The sequence below is a fragment of the Schistocerca americana genome, chromosome 8 (assembly GCF_021461395.2).
Source record: "Schistocerca americana isolate TAMUIC-IGC-003095 chromosome 8, iqSchAmer2.1, whole genome shotgun sequence".
NCBI classification, from domain to species: Eukaryota; Metazoa; Arthropoda; class Insecta; order Orthoptera; family Acrididae; genus Schistocerca; species Schistocerca americana.
Window position 1 is genome coordinate 508,770,400 of NC_060126.1, and position 21,065 is coordinate 508,791,464.

The 21,065-nt window shown below is 43.1% G+C and overlaps 1 protein-coding gene across 1 annotated transcript in view; it reads right to left on the reverse strand.

The window, feature by feature from the left end:
- LOC124544803 (peptidoglycan-recognition protein SC2-like) overlaps positions 1–21,065 on the reverse strand; it is a 140,713-nt gene that overhangs the window by 19,668 nt on the left and 99,980 nt on the right. The window contains exon 3 of the mRNA XM_047123488.1: positions 8,288–8,425. Coding sequence (XP_046979444.1) covers positions 8,288–8,425 — 138 coding nt within the window. The remainder of the gene's footprint in view (positions 1–8,287; positions 8,426–21,065) is intronic.

A 21,065-nucleotide genomic window follows, 5' to 3' on the forward strand; every position in this document is an offset into this window, starting at 1 on the left:
GTTTAGTCTAAAATAAAAATGAACTGTATGCATTACAAAATTTCTATCTCAGAAATTGACGCCCAGAAAGCACAAGAAAGAAATCTGCACTCTTAATTAGTAAATTTGCGCTCAAACTCAGTTTCCCGTTTAATGTTCTACTGTATTTTCAATGTGTCTGCTGATTAGTGTTTGAATTAATTATGACGAGATCGTTAAGTCTGTCTGCATTAAGACGTGATCGTTTTTCGCTAATTAGGTTTCCAGCGCAACTAAAAATTCTCTCACTAGACGCACTAGTGGCTGGTATATTTAATATTTTTCTTGCCACACACGCAAGTCGAGGAAGTCGTTGGGAGTTATATTTCCACCACTGTAGAATATCTCCCTCGTTCACACAGTGTCCTTGCAAGTATCTGCTGACTTCATCATGTAGGAGAGGAGGCTCTTCTGCCCAGTCCTCAAATTTCGCCATTTTGTACGGCCCTGGATTTGTTTCTTGGTTGCTGTGATTGGGCACTTTGTGGGGCGGCGGATAGGTTTGTAAAAAGAAATCTGTTGTATCCTTGTTTGAATGTTGTAACATTTCTGGCTTTTAGAATGTTGTTAATGCTGTCTTTCGCCGTTCTCAACACTGGCTCTCTATTTACTTTTTTTTGGCACCCAGAAAGTGATTTAATAAAACATGGAACCAGTAATTAGAGATCCTAGTGCCCACTTTATCTGAGAATGTTATTATAGCTGCAGCTTATAGCTCTGAGGAATTAGGAGATTGTCCGGGATTTCTAATCAAAAACGGTTTTCCAAAATAGTTGAGTATATTCTGAAATTCACTGATAAAAAAACACAAGTATCCCTACAACCTAACTAACAGAGCAGTTCAGAGTCTAATGCGCTGATGCAACTATAAATGTCCGAATTAAATGTTAAAAAGAATGCTCGCCATAATTTGATGAAAATATTTCATCAAACGCCACGCTAAATATTTGGTAGAATGTCTGTCCCGCGACGGCACGTGAAAATACGACAATACGCAAACTGAAGCTAGTTAATGAAAATCATCCCAGAATTAACACTTCACTTGAAATGTTTTCATGGTTCCGCGTATCTCTAGTAACTTAATACGGCACCCGAGGCTGTTTGTAGCAGTGACACTGATGCGACGCGACTCCCGACACAGATGGCGTGTCATTCAGTGTCTGGAGAGAACTGGGGCCTTCCTTCCTCGCGCAGCGTTCTTATATATAAAGCCGCGGTGCGGACGGCTAAGGGAACACCTGATCTTTTCGGCTCTCCCGACTAGCCGCTGGGCTAGTAACGCACCACTTCAAGTTACATTATAAATTATAGCTTCTTTTGCTGGTGGCCGAAGAAGCTCTTAATTTAAACGTGCATTCAGCACGCAGGTAAGTATTGATAATAAAATTTTGACGTGGCTAAGTTAAATATTCTGGGCGAGAGAATTAATTAAATTACACTGTACGCAGTAGATGAGCTCTGAACTGGCCCTTTTGAGATCCGCTATCGCTATAATTTTATAGGTATTCAAAAGAAACTTTACACATCTTCATAGTCATAGCGGACCTCCAACCTATTTAAATCTAAACATCCTAGCCTTATTTATTAGCCTACTTAATCTATCTTGCTTCCTTCAGTTTTGAGATGAAAACCAGAAAATCATGAATTTCCACTAAAGTCTTACTTTGTGAAATCCAAAGTACTGTTTTTATTAAATCATTATGAAAGATGAAACTAAATATAAATTTTGAAGTCTCTAGCTCTTTTCTGTTGCGCCAATGATTTTTTCAGAAAAACGTCCAAATTTCGAAAATGACTTAAGTTATCGAACTGATATTTAACACACATTAATTTAGTATTATTCCTGACATGCTAGAAAAGTTTTAGGTCATTTGCTTGATTTTTAAGGTATTGCGCAACATTTATGACGTCAGAGCTAGTTACAGAGTTACAGCAGACTGGCTGGCACACAATGGAAACTGATGTGAATTTACTACAGCGTGAGTAGGCTGCTTCCCTACAACTTTTACTGAAACTGTACAGGTTCCAATTAATATTTGCAGAATAATGTGAAGATCGTACTACACATAGTTGAAATTATAATAGGTTTTAGATGATGCTATCATTTATCGTCCTGTAAAGTCACCAGAAGATCAAAACTAACTGCAGGACGATTTAAATAAGGTATATATTTTTGGTGTGAAAATTAGCAGTTGGCAATAAATAATGACAAGAGCGAGGTTATCCCTGTGTGTACTAAACTAAGTCCGTTAAACTTCGTTTACAAGATCAACCAGTCAAATCTAAAGGCTGTAGATTCTACTTAATACCTCTGCTTACAATTACGACCTACTTAAATAGGAATGGACACACAGAAATTCTGTAGGCGTTTTAATGACAAAACACTCTTTTGGAGCATTGATACGAAGTTGGAGAGCCTTACTATTGACGGAAGAGGTCGAAAGAGTCTAAATAGGGGCAGCTGGTTTGGTATTATCGTAAAACAGGGGAAAGAGTGTCGCGGAAATTACACAAGAGTTGGGGTGGTAATCATTACAACAATGGCGTTTTTTGACGTGGCGCGATCTATATATGAAATTTCGATCACCAACTTACACCTCCGAATTCGAAGAGATATTGTTGAGTCCCATATACATTGGAAGAAATGATCATCAGAATAAAATACAAAAAAGCAGCGCTCAGACGGAGAGCTGTAGGTGTTCTATCCCGCGCGAAATTCGAGAAAAGAAGACAAATAAGTTGAAAGTGGTTCGATGAACCCTCAACTAAGCACTTGCGTGTGTCTTGCAGAGTAACCATGTACATGTAGATGAAGAATATATGCATTATCTAAGGAGCTTACCTTCAGCACACATCTGTCGTGCTGCTTGGTAAACTTCAATTTTTTCATCCTCGGTTAACTTTCTTAATGTGCGGTAGTTAGCCACCATAAACGTTGCAATTTTATGCAACATACTAACGCACATTTTCTGTTCTAGGAAGGCATCAGCGGCTTGTTTCAAAGGTTTCATGTCCTGAAAATACATTTTCTCAACATACATATTTCACAAGTGGTTCTATAATATTCAGATGGAATAAAATTACAAACCTCTTCATCGTTATCCCGTACGGTACAGTGAGTTTTTAAGGCATAAAACCACGGTAGAACTAAATGTAGGGTTGGATCCTTGTCACTCTCTAGATCAACTGTGGCTTCTTTAAACGGCTTAAGAAATTCTATAAGCTGGCCAGTTATATGGTGGTCATAACCCAGCATTTTATCAGAGGCACCTTCATTATGTAAAACAGCCTTCACTGAATCAATCTGAGAATGGACTGATACAAGCATGTCAAAATAACTATTCCAACGAGTTGAAACCCACTGCTTTAAAGATGAGTTCAGTCTCACACAGAGACCTCTTCTCTTGACGTACGAAACCGTAGCCCGCACTGTATTAAGGATGGCTAATATATTTGGAACATTTTCTTTCAAAAACTGTTCGCTCAGAACATGTTTCAAGACTGTGTTTATACTATGAGCCATGCATGGAAGACGCTGATATACTTCGAGAGCTTTGACAATGTTACTGCCCTGGTCTGTGACAAACGTAATTTTGGCAATGTCTTCACGAGAAACACCCATAGTTTCTAAGCCATCTTCCAACTCGTTTCGAATATTCGAGCCAGTTTTTGGGCAGTCAGGAAACGCAGAGCACATCAGTACATATTTATTCAAACGCCAGTCTGAATTTATGTAATGCATTGTCACGGACATGTAACGCACCCCTTTGTAATTGTCTGTCCATAGATCAATTGTACTGGCACATATACCAGAACGAATCACATGCACTATATCTGGGAGCATTTTGCTGCGCACTTTATCAGCTAAGGTTTGAACTTTCCTAGCTACTGTCACTCGGGAAGGCATAACATTTTTAATATCAACTGAGCCATATTTTTTACCTATGTCGATCAGTGTCTGACCTAAATTAAGAAATCCTTCTCCCTCTATACTGCTAAATGGTCTCAGGTCCTTAGCACACATTTCGACGCACTTTTCGGCCACTAAATCTTTGTCCTCTTTCAAGGTATTTACGGAGTGAGGGAACTGCTTGTCAAATTTGCACACATGTCGTAACATACTCGAGGTTCCCGAATAAGTACTTAAGAGCTTTTTACATAGTTTGCATTGAGACACACCTACCGATTTATTTGAAGCGGCCTCATAAACACACGAAAACGTTTCCCATGCGGCACTTGTGCTCTGTTTCGTTACCAGCATGTATTCGCCAGTTGTCAATTTTTTTTTCAATCTCACTAAAGTTCGACCTATTCATTGTGCTGCCTCCACCGTTGCGATAAATGAACTGCGGGCTAACTACCTGGCTACTCTAGTCACGGTAGCTTGACAGCGCAACCTGTTGTCAGGCGCAGCAAGCTGAGCGGGTCCCGTGAAGCTTGGCAGGCTTGCGGGAACCCAGGTAGCCCGGGCTTGCGGGAGCCCGTATCGCCCGCATTGCCCACTATGCCTCAGTACACGCGCACTCTTGTGTTTACGTCGCGGCAGGCTGACCTGCATGAATGGTTGCAGAGGTGCTAGGGGCAAGCAGGCTGCAAGGGGAATTTGTACACCTCTGGGTTTGACATGGAGTTAGGGTGCATCTCATAACATGATTTCACGTTTTATTTGATTAGTTTTACTTCTGGATTTTGATTATTCTTACTTGACAAGCCCTGATCACAGTGGCCAGTATATTTAGTAATGGGTACAATGGTGTGCCCTAACAGTGCATTTTCACTGGACAAATGTCAGATCACCTCATTATTTGATGTTTTACCAATGTTATATGTATTTCTGAACAAAATGGGTTCACATCTGTCGAAAATATGGTCAAAGGCTGAACAAAACCGCCTTGTGTTGCAACTAGTTGGCTGGTTATTTACCTACAGCTGATTACCCTTTTTGTGTGAATCGTCAACTACAATCCGATTTCTAGCTAAAGAAGCAAATTACATATACATTGCTGATCACACACCTCAGCAGGAGAATGGAAATGGAGGGTATCAGGGGAGGGGGGGGGGGCTGTCGAATGGCTATTGATGTGTGTGTCAGAGACTGCCTGACAGTCTGGAGCCTTTCTCGACGCTATGTGCGATTCCGTGACCAGAAATGATTCGTCACATCACTCGAAACCCGAAATAAAAGGTACAAATAAGAGGTGAGTATGCTGTCTGATTAAACGCATCCAGACATCCCAATTTAATGTGGACAGGACCAGCAGATTTCACGAGAGGCGGACGCAACAGTATAACACGGGGCGGGGAGTATTGTGTTGTCAGCAGAGAATGGGATGTCACTTCGACCCCCGGCCCAGTCACAGCATGCCACTTCAGCCCACCTACAGCTCACCAAATCGAGTGTTGAAGTGTCGATGACGTGCTTTTGAACTGGAAGCGCGAAGGAACAACGATGGGTACGCCAAGAACAGGCGGACCTCATATACTGACGCACAGCGACCGTCGAGCATTAAGCAGGGTGGACGTAAAAAATCGCACGGAATCTGCAGAAAGAACTTCCAAATTCCAGCTAGCTCAACGACTATCCTTATAAACACATCAGAAAAAGTTTTGCATCACCTCCATTCCGAAAGTTCCGGAACCTGCACTGTAAATTGTAATGTAGATCAACATAAACATCATTTCCGCCCTTTTTATTGCTCGTAACAACCACATATTGCATGTCCTGCGACAATACAGCGAGACCTTCAGAGGCGGTCGTCCAGATTGCTGAACACATCCGTACCTCTAATACCCAGTAGCACGTCCTCTTACACTGATGTATGCTTGAGTTCGTCGTGACATACTATCCGCAAGTTCATCAAGGCACTGTTCGTCCAGATTGTTCCACTCCTCAGAGTGGTTGGTGGGTTACGTGCTTTTCAGTCTATCCCAGGCATGCTCCATAGGGTTCATGCCTGGAGAAAATGCTGGCCACTCTAGTCGAGCGTTGTCATTATCCTGAAGGAAGCCATTCACAAGATGTGCACGATGGGGGCACGAATTGTCGTCCATGAAGATGAATGCCTCGCCAACATGCTGCTGATACGGTTGCACTGTCGGTAAGAGGATGGCATTCACGTATCACGCAGCCGTTACGGCACCTTCCATGACCACCAGCGGCGTACGTCGGCCCCACACAATGCCACCCCAAAACAGCAGGGAACCTCCACCCTGCTGCAGTCGCTGGGCGGTGTGTCTAAGGCGTTCAGCCTGATAGAGTTGCCTCCAAACACGTCTCCGACGATTGTCTGGTTGAAGGCATATGCGACATTCATCGGTGAAGAGAACGTGATGCCAATCCAGAGTGGTCCATTCGGCATGTTGTTGGGCCCATCTGTACCGCGCTGCATGGTGTCGTGGTTGCGTAAGATGGACCTCGCCATGGACGTCGGGAGTGAAGCTGCGCATCATCCAGTCTATTGCGCACAGTTTGAGTCGTAACACGAAAAGATGCATGAAAAGCATTATTCAAAATGGTGGCGTCGCTGTCAGGATTCCTCCGACCCATAATTCGTAGGTAGCGGTGATCCACTGCAGTAGTAGCCCTTGGGCGGTCTGAGCGAGGCATGTCATCGAGGGCTCCTGTCTCTCTGTATCTCCTCCGTGTCTGAACATCTCTTTTGTTCACTTCGAGACGGCCGGACACTTCCGTTGTTCAGAGGCCTTACTGGCACAAAGTAATAACGCAGACGCGATCGAACCGCGGTACTGACCGTGTAGGCATGGTTGAACTACAGACAACATGAGCCGTGTACCTCCTTCCTGGTGGAATGACTGGAACTGATCGGCTGTCGGATCCCGTCCGTCTAATTGGCGCTGCTCATGCGTGGTTGTTTACATCTTTGGGCGGGTTTAGTGACATCTCTGAACGGTCAAAGGGACTGTGTCTGTGGTACAAAATCCACACTCAGCGTCTATCTTCAGGAGTTCTGGGAACTGGGCTGATGCAAAACTTTTTTTGATGTGTATGGAATTAAAGAGAATGGGGTAGAATATTCGACTGGCTCCTCGGAAATCACACATTTCTGTAGGCAATACTTGGCGAGCCGGTCGCGGTGGCCAAGCGGTTCTAGGCGCTTCAGTCCGGAACCACGCGGCTGCAACGGTCGCAGGTTCGAATCCTGCCTCGGGCATGCATGTGTGTGATGTCATTAGTTAGGTTTAAGCCCCATAGTGCTTAGAGCTATTTGAACAATTTTTTTGAATACTTCACGACGTCTGAGGTGCTGCAAAAAGCAACGTCACTGCACAGAGGATGACTGGAAAAGAGTGATTTGGAGTGATGAGTGACGCTTTACCCTGTGTCAATGCGATGGAAGGGTTTGGATTTGGCGACAGCCTCGAAAACGTTGCCTGCCATCGTGTGTGGTACCGCCAGTGAAGTATGGAGTAAGTGGTTTTCGTAGTTATGGTGCGGTCCCTATATTGTGCTTACGAAAACGCTGTGTGCTGACGGATAGGAACACATTGTGTGCTGCCTGCAGCAGAGGAATAGTTCGGAGACGATGACTGTTTGTATCAACATGACTATGCACCCTTGCCCTAAAGCAACATCTGCGAGGCAGTCTTTTGTGTACAGTAACGTACGGATTGGCCTACGCAGAATTCAGACTTCAACCCAATGGAACACGTTTGGGAAGAGTCAGAACGTCGCCTTCGCTCCAGATCCGAGCGTCCAACACCACTACCTTGTCCGGTTCCGCCTCTTAAGGAACAACGGCTGGCATTCCCCCACAGACTTCAGGCCGCTTCATCGAAAGCGTCCGCAGCGCCGTTCATCCTGCCTTAAAAGAAAATTGAAATTTGTGGTAAGTACCCACGGGACCTAACTGCTGGGGTCATCGGTTCCTAGGCTTGCACGCTACTTAATCCAACTTAAACTAACTTACGCTAAGGACAACACAGATGCCCATGCCCGAAGGAGGGAATCGCACTAACCGTGCCAAGGCGCCTCAGGCTGCACGGCTACTGCCTTAAAGGCAAAGGGAGGACACAGCCCACATTGCTATCCAGTAACAGGTGTCCAGATACTTTTGACCAGATCGTGTATGACCCGTCTGGTGCCTGGGCAGACAAGAGCTCCTGTGGAAGGGGGCGCAGCGGCGCGTCCACCGGATTCGTGTGCAGAGCCTGTGGCTCACTGGCGCAAGTGTTCAGAGTCATCAGTCAGTCTGCTGTGTGACGCAATCCGAGCGCAGACGTAAAGAACAGAGACGCGTGTCCCACTCACCTTCTTTACTCGACAATATGGTGAACACCAGGCTCCCGATGAGCACCAGCACTCCGAAGGCGAGGAACCCAAACACCAGGTAGTGTGACTTCAGAATACCTCGCCGGCGTGTCGCTGGCGGGGGGCTCACGTTCTTATCTGTAAACCAAGTGGGAAAAAAGGACACTTATACCTCTCACGCTAAATGAACGCACCACCAGGCGGCAAACCGAGGAAAAGAGTAACAAATGGTTCAAATGGCTCTGAGCACTATGGGACTTAACATCTGAGGTCATCAGTCCCCTAGAACTTAGAACTACTTAAACCTAACTAACCTAAGGACATCACACACATCCATGCCCGAGGCAGAATTCGAACCTGCGACCGTAGCAATCGCGCGGTTCCTGACTCCGCGCCTAGAAAAAGAGTAACACCTTAGTATACTTTGAAGGTCATAACATGAAGAGCGTACCGTTCCAAAGGACTGGAAAACGGCACAGGTCATCCCCGTTTTCCAGAAGGGACGTCGAACAGATGTGGAGAACCATAGACCTCTATCTCTAACGTCTATCACTTGTAGAATTTTGGAACACGTATTATGTTCTAGTATAATAACTTTTCTGGAGATTAGAAATCTACTCTGTAGGAATCCGCATGGGTTTCACAAAAGACGATCGTGTGAAACCCAGCTCGCGCTATTCGTCCACGACACTCAGAGGGCCATAGACACGGGTTCCCAGGTAGATGCCGTGTTTCTTGACTTCCGCAAGGCGTTCGATACAGTTCCCCACAGTCGTTTAATGAACAAAGTAAGAGCATATGGACTATCAGACCAATTGTGTGATTGGATTGAAGAGCTCCTAGATAACAGAACGCAGCATGTCATTCTCAATGGAGCGAAGTCTTCCGAAGTAAGAGTGACTTCAGGTGTGCCGCAGGGGAGTGTCGTAGGACCGTTGCTTTTCACAATATACATAAATTATCTTGTGGATGACATCGGAAGTTCACTGAGGCTTTTTGCGGATGATGCTGTGGTGTATCGAGAGGTTGTAACAATGGAAAATTGTATTGAAATACAGGAGGATCTGCAGCGAATTGACGCATGGTGCAGGGAATGGCAATTGAATCTCAATTCAGACAAGTGTAATGTGCTGCGAATACATAGAAAGATAGATCGCTTATCATTTAGCTACAAAATAGCAGGTCAGCAACTGGAAGCAGTTAATTCCATAAATTATCTGTGGTACGCATTAGGAGTGATTTAAAATGGAATGATCATATAAAGTTTATCGTTGGTAAAGCAGATGCCACACTGAGATTCATTGGAAGAATCCTAAGGAAATGCAATCCGAAAACAAAGGAAGTAGGTTAGAGTACGCTTGTTCGCCCACTGCTTGAATACTGCTCAGCAGTGTGGATCCGTACCAGATTGGGTTGATAGAAGAGATAGAGAGGATCCAACGGAGAGCAGCGCGCTTCGTTACAGGATCATTTAGTAATCTCGAAAGCGTTACGGAGATGATAGAGAAACTCAAGTGGAAGAGTCTGCAAGAGAGACGCTCAGTAGCTCGGTACGGGCTTTTGTTGAAGTTTCGAGAACATACCTTCACCGAAGAGTCAAGCAGTATATTGCTCCCTCCTACGTATATCTCGCGAAGAGACCATGAGAATAAAATCGGAGAAATTAGAGCCCACACAGAAGTATACCGACAATCCTTCTTTCCACGAACAATACGGGACTGGAATAGAAGGGAGAACCGATAGAGGTACTCAACGTACCCTCCGCCACACACCGTCAGGTGGCTTGCGGAGTATGGATGTAGATGTAGATGTAAGCTTTCACGGCCGGCGTCTTCATTAATTAAAACTTCCGGGCTGAATTGCCGTGGTCCATATATAAAACTTGTTCTCCTTCCTGACGTTTCGTCGCCTACTGCGGGCAACATCTTCCGAGGTGAGTCGGCGACTGGCTGCTAGGCGCTGGAGGTCCCGCTTATATAGAGCGCTTAGATGGCGCCACCACTCAACACGTGCTTTCGACTTTAAAACTATCTCTGGCTAGTGCCATCTCTCTCCATTACAGATAATTGATTGTCACTTCGTTGGTACAAAGTCGACCGCCACATCTTGTCTAGTGTAGTGGAACATATTTTCAAAGACGGTGAACACGAAATAAAATTTAGTGAGACAAAAGTGATAGCTAGGACCTCGCATTATTATACCCGCATGTATAGAGAAGCTATAGAGATCTACAAGCACGAAAATAATTTTAATAAAAAAGAAGAAGGATTAAAACTATCCATTTTTTATCTTTCAGACAACGCATTTCTTCCCCTTTCATTTCGATAAAAAGGTATATTTCCTCACGGTTGGCCAAGAAAACATCAAGAACTTTTCCCCGACTCAGCCAACGAATTGTACTGTGGTAAGGTATATCCCGATACTCCGCTTCCGTATCTTTCAGAAATCCTTTGAATTGGCGATGATTCATACCGTGACGCCGCACAAAATTCACACACTTCACGACATCTTTCATTACGCCACCTAGCTCTACTGTTTCAGCACACAGTGCCTCTTGGTGAATAAAACAATGAAGAGTCAAAATGTCTTTCCCGAATTCGTCCCTGAGTTTATTTTTCAAACGAGAAGTAAAACCTTGGAGACGCCCGATCATTTGTGGTGTACCGTCTGTCCCTACAGAATGGAGCTTATCGCACGGCAAATTCAAATTGTCCACTTATTGACAAACAGCTTCAAAAATGTCACGTCCTGTTGCGGTGTAATCGAGTGGTACCACATACAAGAGTTCTTCAGTTACTTGCAGCTGCATGTCGACACCACGCACAAAGACTGCAAGCTGAGCACAGTCCGATATGTCCGTGCTTTCGTCAAGCGCTAGCGATCCCTTACCCAATGATAAACACGATTTGTTCGCGCACAGATCGGTGGTAGGTAGAATTGATAGTCAAACGCCGCTAGCGCTAACACGATCAGAGTCAGTCGGAGTTCGAGCTAGGAGTCCTCCGAGTCCAGGCGGGGTCGTGGGCTGCGCATCGTGTCGTACCGGCTGAGAGAGTCCCCACCGCCATCGGTTGACACTCATCGAAACATTACCGATTCGTGACAAATGATATTCTTCGACGACTTAAATGCTTACTGTCTGCCGAATACCCGCGATGGTGTCAAACGAAACTAGTGTCTGCTTCGTATTGTGTCTAAACAGAGTACATAAATCAAACAGTGTAAAACATCTTGCCGTTTGTTATTGCAGAACCTTTTATCATTATGTCAATATTGTTGAGCGGCGGCATTCTGATTGCAAACGACTCTCGAAGCAGCTAAATCCGATTAGCATTTATCCACTGGGCCACAGTCGCATGAAAATTGAAGTTACATCTACATCTACATCTACATGGATACTCTGCAAATAAGACTTAAGTGCCTGACAGAGGGTTCATCGAACCACCTTCACAATAATTCTCTATCATTCCGCTCTCGAACAGCGCGCGGAAAAAACGAACACCTTTATCTTTCCGTGCGAGCTCTGAGTTCCCCTACTTTATTATGATGATCGTTTCTACCTGTGTAGGTCGGCGTTAACAAAATATTTTTGAATTCGGAGCAAGAAGTTGGTGATGGAAATTTCGTTATAAGATTCCGTGGCAACGAAAAACACTTTCGTTTTAATGATGTCCATCCCAAAACCTCTATCATGTCAGTGACACTCTCTCTCTTATTTCGCGATAATATAAAACGCGCTGCTCTTCTTTAAACTTTGTCGGCGTACTCCTTCAGTCCTATGTCGTAAGGATTTCACACCGTGCAACAGTATTCTAAAAAAATGGCTCTAACCACTATGGGAATTAACATCTGAGGTCATCAGTCCCCTAGACTTAGAACTACTTAGACCTAACTAACCTAAGGACAGCACACACATCCATGCCAGAGGCAGGATTCGAACCTGCGACCGTAGAAGCAGCGCCGTTCCGGACTGAAGCGCCTAGAACTGCTCGGTCACAGCGGCCGGCAGTATTCTAAAACAGCACGTACAAGCGTAGTGTAGGCAGTCTCTTTAGTAGATTTGTTGCATCTTGCAAGGGGGCCAATAAAATGCATCCTTTGCTCGCTTACCCCACAACATTTTCTACGTGTTCTTCCCAATTTAAGTTGTTCGTAATTGTAATTCCTAGGTATTAAGTTGAATTTACGGCCTTTAGATTAGACTGATTCATCATGTTACCGAAGTTTAACAGATTCCTTTTAGCGCTCACGTGAATGACCTCACACTTTTCATTATTTAGGATCCAATGCCAATTTTCGCACCACACAGATATCTCCTCTAACTCGTTTTGCATCAGAAGAAAAAGAAGAGAAGAGGGTATGAGAAAACTAAGAAAACAGGGCACGAGAGAATAAAGAAAACCTGGAGAAGATATTACGAGAACACAAAGGGAAGAGGACATGAAGAGATGAAGAAAAGTTCACATAAAACCGTACAGAGCTTAGAGAAAATGGCACAGAAAAATAAGAAAAATGAAAGAGACTGTACGGAAGAGATTACAAATTCAAGGAGATTTGTACAGAGGGTTACTGGAATTTAAGGAATAAGTGAAGAGAGACATCAACGAAAGAAATAGTAAACCGCTGCAGAACGCAGGCCAACTCTGCAAAGATATGGGCAAGAAGGGAGAAAAGAAAGCGGGAAACTTTGAGGAGAGTATTATGGGAGTTAAAATTGATTTAGAAAGAAGATACACGCAGTAGAGACACGTCACGATCAAGAGATCAAAGAAGTAAAACAGTTGCAACAACAATGTAATATGGCTCTTGATGGACTAGGAAACAGACAAAAGGATCTGACAGTAAATTTAAAGAAGGTGACAGAAGGGCAGAGGCAGGAAGACAATCAGAAAGTTGCGGACGATAAGAAGCAGTTGCAGGATGGTGTACACCAGCTGGAGAGTAAAACTGAAGAGATAAAGAGGAAGATTAGCAGTACAACATTAGTAGTGGGGCATGCACAAACTAACATAGAGCAGAAGTATAAACCAAAAGGGACACTCCACCTGATAATATTTACTAACTGTAAGTGGTTAAGAGGGGTTTTCCCCATTACATTTTAGAGATGCAGATAAAATTCAGTTTGCAAATAGATAGAATGGATGGTGAAGCTTTCACTTGGGAGGGGAGGGGAGGTTAAGAAGAAGGAAGAAGCTCAGTAATTATGACCAATTTGAGTTAGAAGTCCTGAAAAAGTTCTGGTTCAAGAGTCATCAATGCACAACGCCGAAGGTTTACTATATCACAAGCCTCTTAACACTTGGAGGGCTAATATGAGAGAATTTTCTGAACATTTATGGGAGCTGAACGAGACGTTGGAGCAAGCATTAAATGATGACAGAATGATTTATGCAATTAAGAGGAGGTTGAGCAGAAGAGTGCAAGGAAACCGATCTGGGAGCTTGATTAAAGACATAGAAGTACTGGAGGAGTTAGAATCCATTCTATTGCAGGAAAAGAACCAAAGGAATGGGAAAAACCAAAAAGAAAATAACTACCAAGTAAATTAATTTAGCAACTCACCAAGTTACAGAGAAAGGGGCAGTTGTCTTTGATATGGGAACCATTGTAATGGCCATCAATTTGCCAATGATCACCGGAGAAAAGATGATTCAAGAATTTATGGGAGGAGAGAAGACAGACGAATGGGTAATGAGGTACAAATTGAAGAAGTAGGGAGTACGGAAAACTAAACAGCATTACAGCTGTGGTCTGGTTGGGAGTGAGACCTAATAGACCAATTTTAACCATATTAAACATGTCCATGGTGGAGATCTGAGAGGAGACGTAATGGAGGAAAATGAGCAAATGTCCAAAGAACCCATATTATCTATTACCTATGGTTAAAATTAAAATGTGTGGAATGAATGTTGAAGTCCTAATAGAAAAATAGTTCAAATGGCTCTGAGCACTATGGGACTTAACTGCTGAGGTCATTAGTCCCCTAGAACTTAGAACTACTTAAACCTAACTAACCTAAGGACATCACACACATTCATGCCCGAGGCAGGATTCGAACCTGCGACCGTAGCGGTCGCGTGGTTCCAGACTGTAGCGCCTAGAACCTCACGGCCACTTCGGCTGGCCCTAATAGACACAAGAAATGAAGCACGTGCTACATCCCAGAAGCTATAAGAACAAATATTGAATGCAAATGTCAGTTTCCCGAGTTTTCCAGTGAATGGTGTGAGAGTTGTGAACGCTGCAGCTGCCAAGCGGAATCCCATTAAGGAGCAAGTGTTGGTTACCTTTGAAGTCGAACGAGAAGTATATGAGCAACAGTTTTAGTAGTGCAAGGTTTGAACAAGACAGTTATTGCGGGCATGGATTGGTTGAACAAAGCGGAAGCGGTAGTAAGTTTTGATGAAGACACTGTTGAAGCAAAAGAGAGAGGGGAAGAAGTTAACTTCTATAGAAGAGAACAAGAAAATGAAGAGGAAGGATTTAAGTGGGTGATCTTATGCAATAAAGAGCAGCCCACAGCCAAACAACAAGACGAAGAGCTGTAGGAAGAATGTGTGCCGATAATCTACGATGGGCTAGTGCAAGAGGATCAGCGTCGGGGAGATATGATGGGCAAGAAACTTGAAAGGGTGACACATCTGGATGAAGAAGTTCAGAGGAAATTCACTACAATATTGTACAAGCATCATAATGTCTTCTCTCTGCAGCTGGGTATCATAAGAGAAGCAGAATGCAGAGTGAAAATAAAGGACCATAAGCCATTCAGTATTAAACAATATTCCATCCTGTACCAAAAAGGAAGGCAGTAGAGAAAGAGATACAGAGGATGGTGGACCTTGGCGTTATAGAAAGAGCCAACAGTCTAATAATCCCCTGTTTGTAGTGGATTAAAGGATGGGAAAGTTGCGATCGTGCTGGATGCACACACAATGAACAGAATCATTGAACTAGAGTGGAACGAGCCAGAGATGATAGGAGAATTGATTCATAAATTTCGAGGAGCGAATACACTCGGTAGCACTGACTTGGCCACTGGATATTGGCAAATATCTCTTGACCCAGAATCTCGCCACTATACTTCTTTTACATACACTGGCAGGAGTTACCATTTCAAGGTTCCTGCTATTTGGCCTTAATGTATCCGTCTCTGAATTTATCAGAGCACTGTATAAAATTCTAGGTGAAGACTTACTTAGAAAAGTCACTGTCTATGTGGATGAAGCACTAATTGTGAGTGAGTCATGGGATGAACACTTGGAAAAATTACATGCCCTCCTAGACGCATTTGATATGTCAACGGTGACAGCAAATCTGGGCGAATCAGAATTTGGTGAATCACAGATAAAATTCCTAGGTCACATAATTTCAGAAGAGGGCATTTACATAATCCGATTAAGTTGGAGGCATTAGGCAACTTCCTATTCCTAGCACTAAGAAGGAATTGAGATTGTTTTTCTGTGTCTGTTAATTCTATAGAACGTTCATCAAGGATCCTGTACTCAATGCCTCAAACTTGACGAAGCTAACGAAGGCAAATATGACGTAGATTGGAAAAAAGACTGTCAAGAGGAATTTGAAAAGATGGAGGAAACTTTGCATAATGCAGAAATTTTGTACCAGCCTGATTTTACTAAGGACTTCTATTTCGGTGCAGGTAGCTCAGATTACAGATTGCATATACGGGCATATACCTATGTCGAGTGGAGACAGATGGAAATACCAAAGTGATAGAAACTACAGCATTTGGTAGCAGAAGTTTAAATGCATGGGAAAGAAAATATTCTATTACAGAACAGGAAGTACTAGCAATTGTATGGGGTTTCAAACGATTCCATTTCTAGTTGACACAAAGATATGCGAAGGTGGTTACTGACAGCAAAGCCCTGGAATTTTTGACCACCATCAAACTGCGACATAGTCGATTAACAAGGTGGTCACTGATGTTACAAGACTACGACTTTTAAGTGGTATACGAACCTGGTAAACCCAACATAATACCTGATGCATTATCAAGATTACCAACTGATTCACATTGGGTAGCTGTGAACACACCACAGGGTGAAGAAATATTAGGATCAACCTAGTGAAAATATTGCAACATGCGGAATTCTTAAGAAGGTTCTCGAGGAACGTGCCTAAGGAGAAAAACGAAGATGAAAGCCAAGATGATTAAGATCAAATGTAAGTGTGCTGAGGAAGAAAAGATTCGTACTTACTATTACGTCCACAATGAAATATTAAACAAGAGAAATAGCGAAAGTGAAGAAAGTTGGAAACTATGTGTGCCAGAGCACGTAGTGGATACGTTAATCTGCTGCACACATTATAGTAATGCTCCTTATGGACGAAAGAAATAAGTTGAAATTAGATCGCATTGTCAATAAAAGGGGAAGGTGTATACGCATAGTACCAAGTACTTGTGATACCAGCCAAAAGACTAAGACAACCCCAGTCCAACATAAAGGCTGTGTGCATTCAATCATACCGACATCAATTAAGGCCATCGTAGGCATCTGTCTGTTTGGACTTCTACCTGCAGCACATGGAAGCTACCCACAAGTCTTAGTTGCCGAAGAACTTGTTTCCAAGTTTGTAAAATTTTGCATGTTGAAGAAAGCCACCAGCAAAGCTATCATTAATAAGTTTGAGAAGGGCTATTTCAATAAAGTACGTACCCTGTGCAAATTCTGAGTGATAACGGATCACAATTTTGGTCCAAAGAATGGAGAAAAAATGCTGGATAGACGTCGTATAGAAAGGACAGCCATCTTCAGGTATAGAGTGGCCTCCAATCCCGCAGAATGGACGATGAAGGAGCTAAACTGTCTATGCAGAACATACTGTCACAGGAAACATGGTTCGTGGAAGGAATAGTTGGACGACTTTGAATGTGTCTGGAACCACCTATCACATGATTCTACCAGATTTGCCCATCTCAGATCTTGCTTAACCAGGGACCTGATAGTATTTTTCGTAAATTACTGGACTTGCCACCAGGGAGCGATACAGAATGGGAGAAGAAATTAAAACTAGTCGAAGTGTGTGTGAGGGAGAAGGTAAGGAGGAGACAAGATAGACATGATAAACTGTTAAAGTCAATAACTTATCGAGTGGGGGGCCTGGTGTTAGTGAAAGTGCATGCCAAATCAAAGAAAATGAATTCTGAGATACATAAGATCAGTCATGTTTATATAGGAAATATGTAGGGTGAGACGGATTGAACATCCAAACACTGTGGAAATAGATTATGTACAAACAATGAAAGCTCATGACAAGGAACATGTTGAAAACATAAAAAGGTACTGTCCATGCTATATGAAGATAAGGGCAACCCAGGTGACGAAGTAGAGCCAGAATGGGCATAGGGAACTAGCAACGTTTTTGCTAGTATACTAAATAGCCACTGGTATGCTCGCAGCTGGGTGAGATTTTACATCCTGTTTCAAGTCTCACTCCTCTCCCATCTTTCCTGTCCTTAGGTTTAAGAAAATCGTGGAAATTATTAAGCAGATTAAGCAGTGATTGCCAAATATCTCATTTAGAAACAGTTCAGTAAAACCTGTGGTACATTCGTCACAGTATTATGAAGTAATAATGAGAGGACGTAACTACTGTAATTGTCCCAAATCATACTATACAAACAGTAGTGCCAGAAAGAATAAAGATAAATGCCGAATCTAGATGAAACATTTATCAAAATCTTGAGAAAGACTAATTACTGTTAGTAGATAATTCTTCTGAAAACTTGTAAATTTGTTTCGCTAGTCCTGAAACAGCAGAGGAACGGCAATGAAATAGAATGAGATAACACCTCATGGTTGTGACAAATAGGAAAAAAGTGTAAAATGACATACTGATAGTGAGGTACTCGGTTATATGAGTAATATGAGGTGCAGGGATGTTTTATATGATGAGAGTAGTAATGTGTAGAGAAGTTAACGTGCATGGAGGCATGTTTGTGTATTTATTGAGGTGGTAAGGAGGTTAATGAATGTGTAGGAGTATATATTTGAAGGAAGAATAATACTGAGTTTGGGAGAAATGGCTCTGAGCACTATGGGACTGAACATCTATGGTCATCAGTCCCCTAGAACTTAGAACTACTTAAACCTAACTAACCTAAGGACAGCACACAACACCCAGCCATCACGAGGCAGAGAAAATCCCTGACCCCGCCGGGAATCGAACCCGGGAACCCGGGCGTGGGAAGCGAGAACGCTACCGCACGACCACGAGATGCGGGCGAGTTTGAGAGAGTTAGACGTGATAGAGATTTATGTGAGTTGAGATATATGAAATATGGAGTAGTTTAAGAGATAACAGTTGAACAATATCATTTATTATCACACAAGTTGCCTACTTGTATCTGTATGTATGTGTGTGTTGTTACTGATGATGAGTAAGGTACAATGAGAATAAAAGGAGAATTACTCACGAACAACAAAGAAATAATAATTTGATGATCTAATTAGATGTTGAGCTTGGTTATTCACACTTTTGTATTGAGTTTAAAAAAAATAGAATGCTGTCACAGTAAAAGGAATGATGTGTACTGATGTTTCAAATTTCGAACTATATCTGTCAACAGAATAAAAATATGTACTACCTTATTTGCAAAATTAATAACACCTATTCAAGTACAGAAACATAATCCCGGGTAGAATAAGTACCCATTCCTTCTGAAACTTATTTTTGGACAACCACGTTAACAAGAGATTTATACGTGAAGGATTTAATACAGATTAAAGCATTATCAATTACTTGTATAATCTGTTGTACTGAAGTAATGTTTAGCCAAATACGTTTGATGTTAATACATTGTTAAAGATAATAATAAACTGAAGAGCCAAAGAAACTGGTACTCGTGCCTAATATCGTATAGGACCCCCGCGAGCACGCAGAAGTGCCGCAGCACGACGTGCCTTCGACGCGACTAATGTCTGGAGTTGTGCTGGAGGAAACTAACACCACGAATCCTGCAAGGCCGTCCATAGATCCGTAGGAGTACGCAGGGGAAACAGCACGTTTCAAGACATCCCAGATATGCTCAATAATGTTCATGTTGGGGAGCTTGGTGGCCAGCAGAAGTGTTTAAACTCAGGAGTGTGTTCATGTTGCCAATTTGTTGCAATTCTGGACGTATAGGGTGTCGCATTGTCCTGCTGAAATTGCCCAAGTCCGCCGGAATACACAATGGACATGAATGGATGCAGGTGATCAGACAGGATGTTTACGTGCGTGTCACCTGTCAGAGTCGTATCTAGACTATCAGGGGTCCCATATCACTCCAACTGCACACGCCTCACGCCGTTACAGAGCCTCCACCAGCTTTAACGGTCCCCTGCTGACATGCAGGGGCCATGGATTCATGAGGTTGTTTCCATACCTGTACACGTCCATCCGCTCGATACAATTTGAAACGAGACTCGTCCTACTAAACAACATGTTTCCAGTCATCAACAGTCCAATATCGGTGTTGACAGCCCAGGGCAGAAATAAAACTTCGTGTTGTCCAGTTATCAAGGGTACACGAGTGGGCCTTCGGCTGCAAAGCCCATATCCATGATGTTTCGTCGAATGGTTCCCACGCTGACAATGGCCCAGCATTGAAATCTGCTGCAATCTGAGGAAGGGTTGCACTTCTGTCCCGTTGAACTATTCTCTTCAGTCGTCGTTGGTCCCGTTTTTGCAGGATCTTTTTCCGGCCGCAGTAATGTCGGAGACTTGATGTTTCACCGGATTCCAGATATTCACTGTACACTCGGGAAATGGTCGTACTGTAAAATCCCAATTCATCGCTACCTCGGAGATGCTGTATCCCATCGGTTCTGCGCTGACTATAACACCTCGTTCAAACTCACTTAAATCTTGTCAACCTGTCATTGTAGCAGCAGTAAACGATGTAATAACTGCGACAGACATTTGTTGTCTTATATAGGTGTTGCCCACCGCTGCGCCGTATTCTGGCTGTTTATATGTCTCTCTATTTGAATACGCATGCCTGTACCAGTTTCTTTGGCGCTTTAGTGTAGAACAGTCATTAGTATGAAATATTTTCTCTGTAGCCTTCACGCGTTGTACCAGAGGGGACGTTACACAGTGATAACATTAGCGGCGGCAAAAGCCCTGCCGAAAGAATGGCACACCGAACGGGCAGCTGAGATACGTTAATAAGAGCTTTTTTTGTGCAGTGCTACAGGAAAAGTAACCAGCAACAATTATGTATTTGATGTCCCACGCAGACTGCTGAAAGGGGTAAGTTTTTATTATTAACTGCAAATTAAACCTGTGTAAAACACTCATTACTAATTTCTATGTCATATAACGTAAAACACATTTGTTTATAACATTTAGTATTTTTCACTAAGATGTGTAATATTTTTGTGTTATTTCATTGCAGAGGCAGTGCACCATCGGCGTCAAAGGAATTTATGTGGTATGCTTTGTAATATTATTGTTTGTCCTTAAGTTTCACGTTGTTTACTTTTTTGTGATCTGTAACAACTTTTTCTATCTTCTTTGGATCCTACGGCTGCGAAGAAGTCTTTTAGGGCGGGGAAGTATGGAGTCCGCGATCCCTTACCCAACGATAAAGACGTTTTTCCTGGCACAAGTCGATGGTAGACAAAATCGGTTGTGAAGCACGACTAGCGCTAAGAGAGTAAGAGTCAGCCGGAATTCGAGTTTGGAGTTCATCGACCTCGAAGGCGGGGGCGTGAGCTATGCGTCCTGTCGTACCGGCTGAGAGAGTCCCCACTGCTGTGGGTTGACCCCA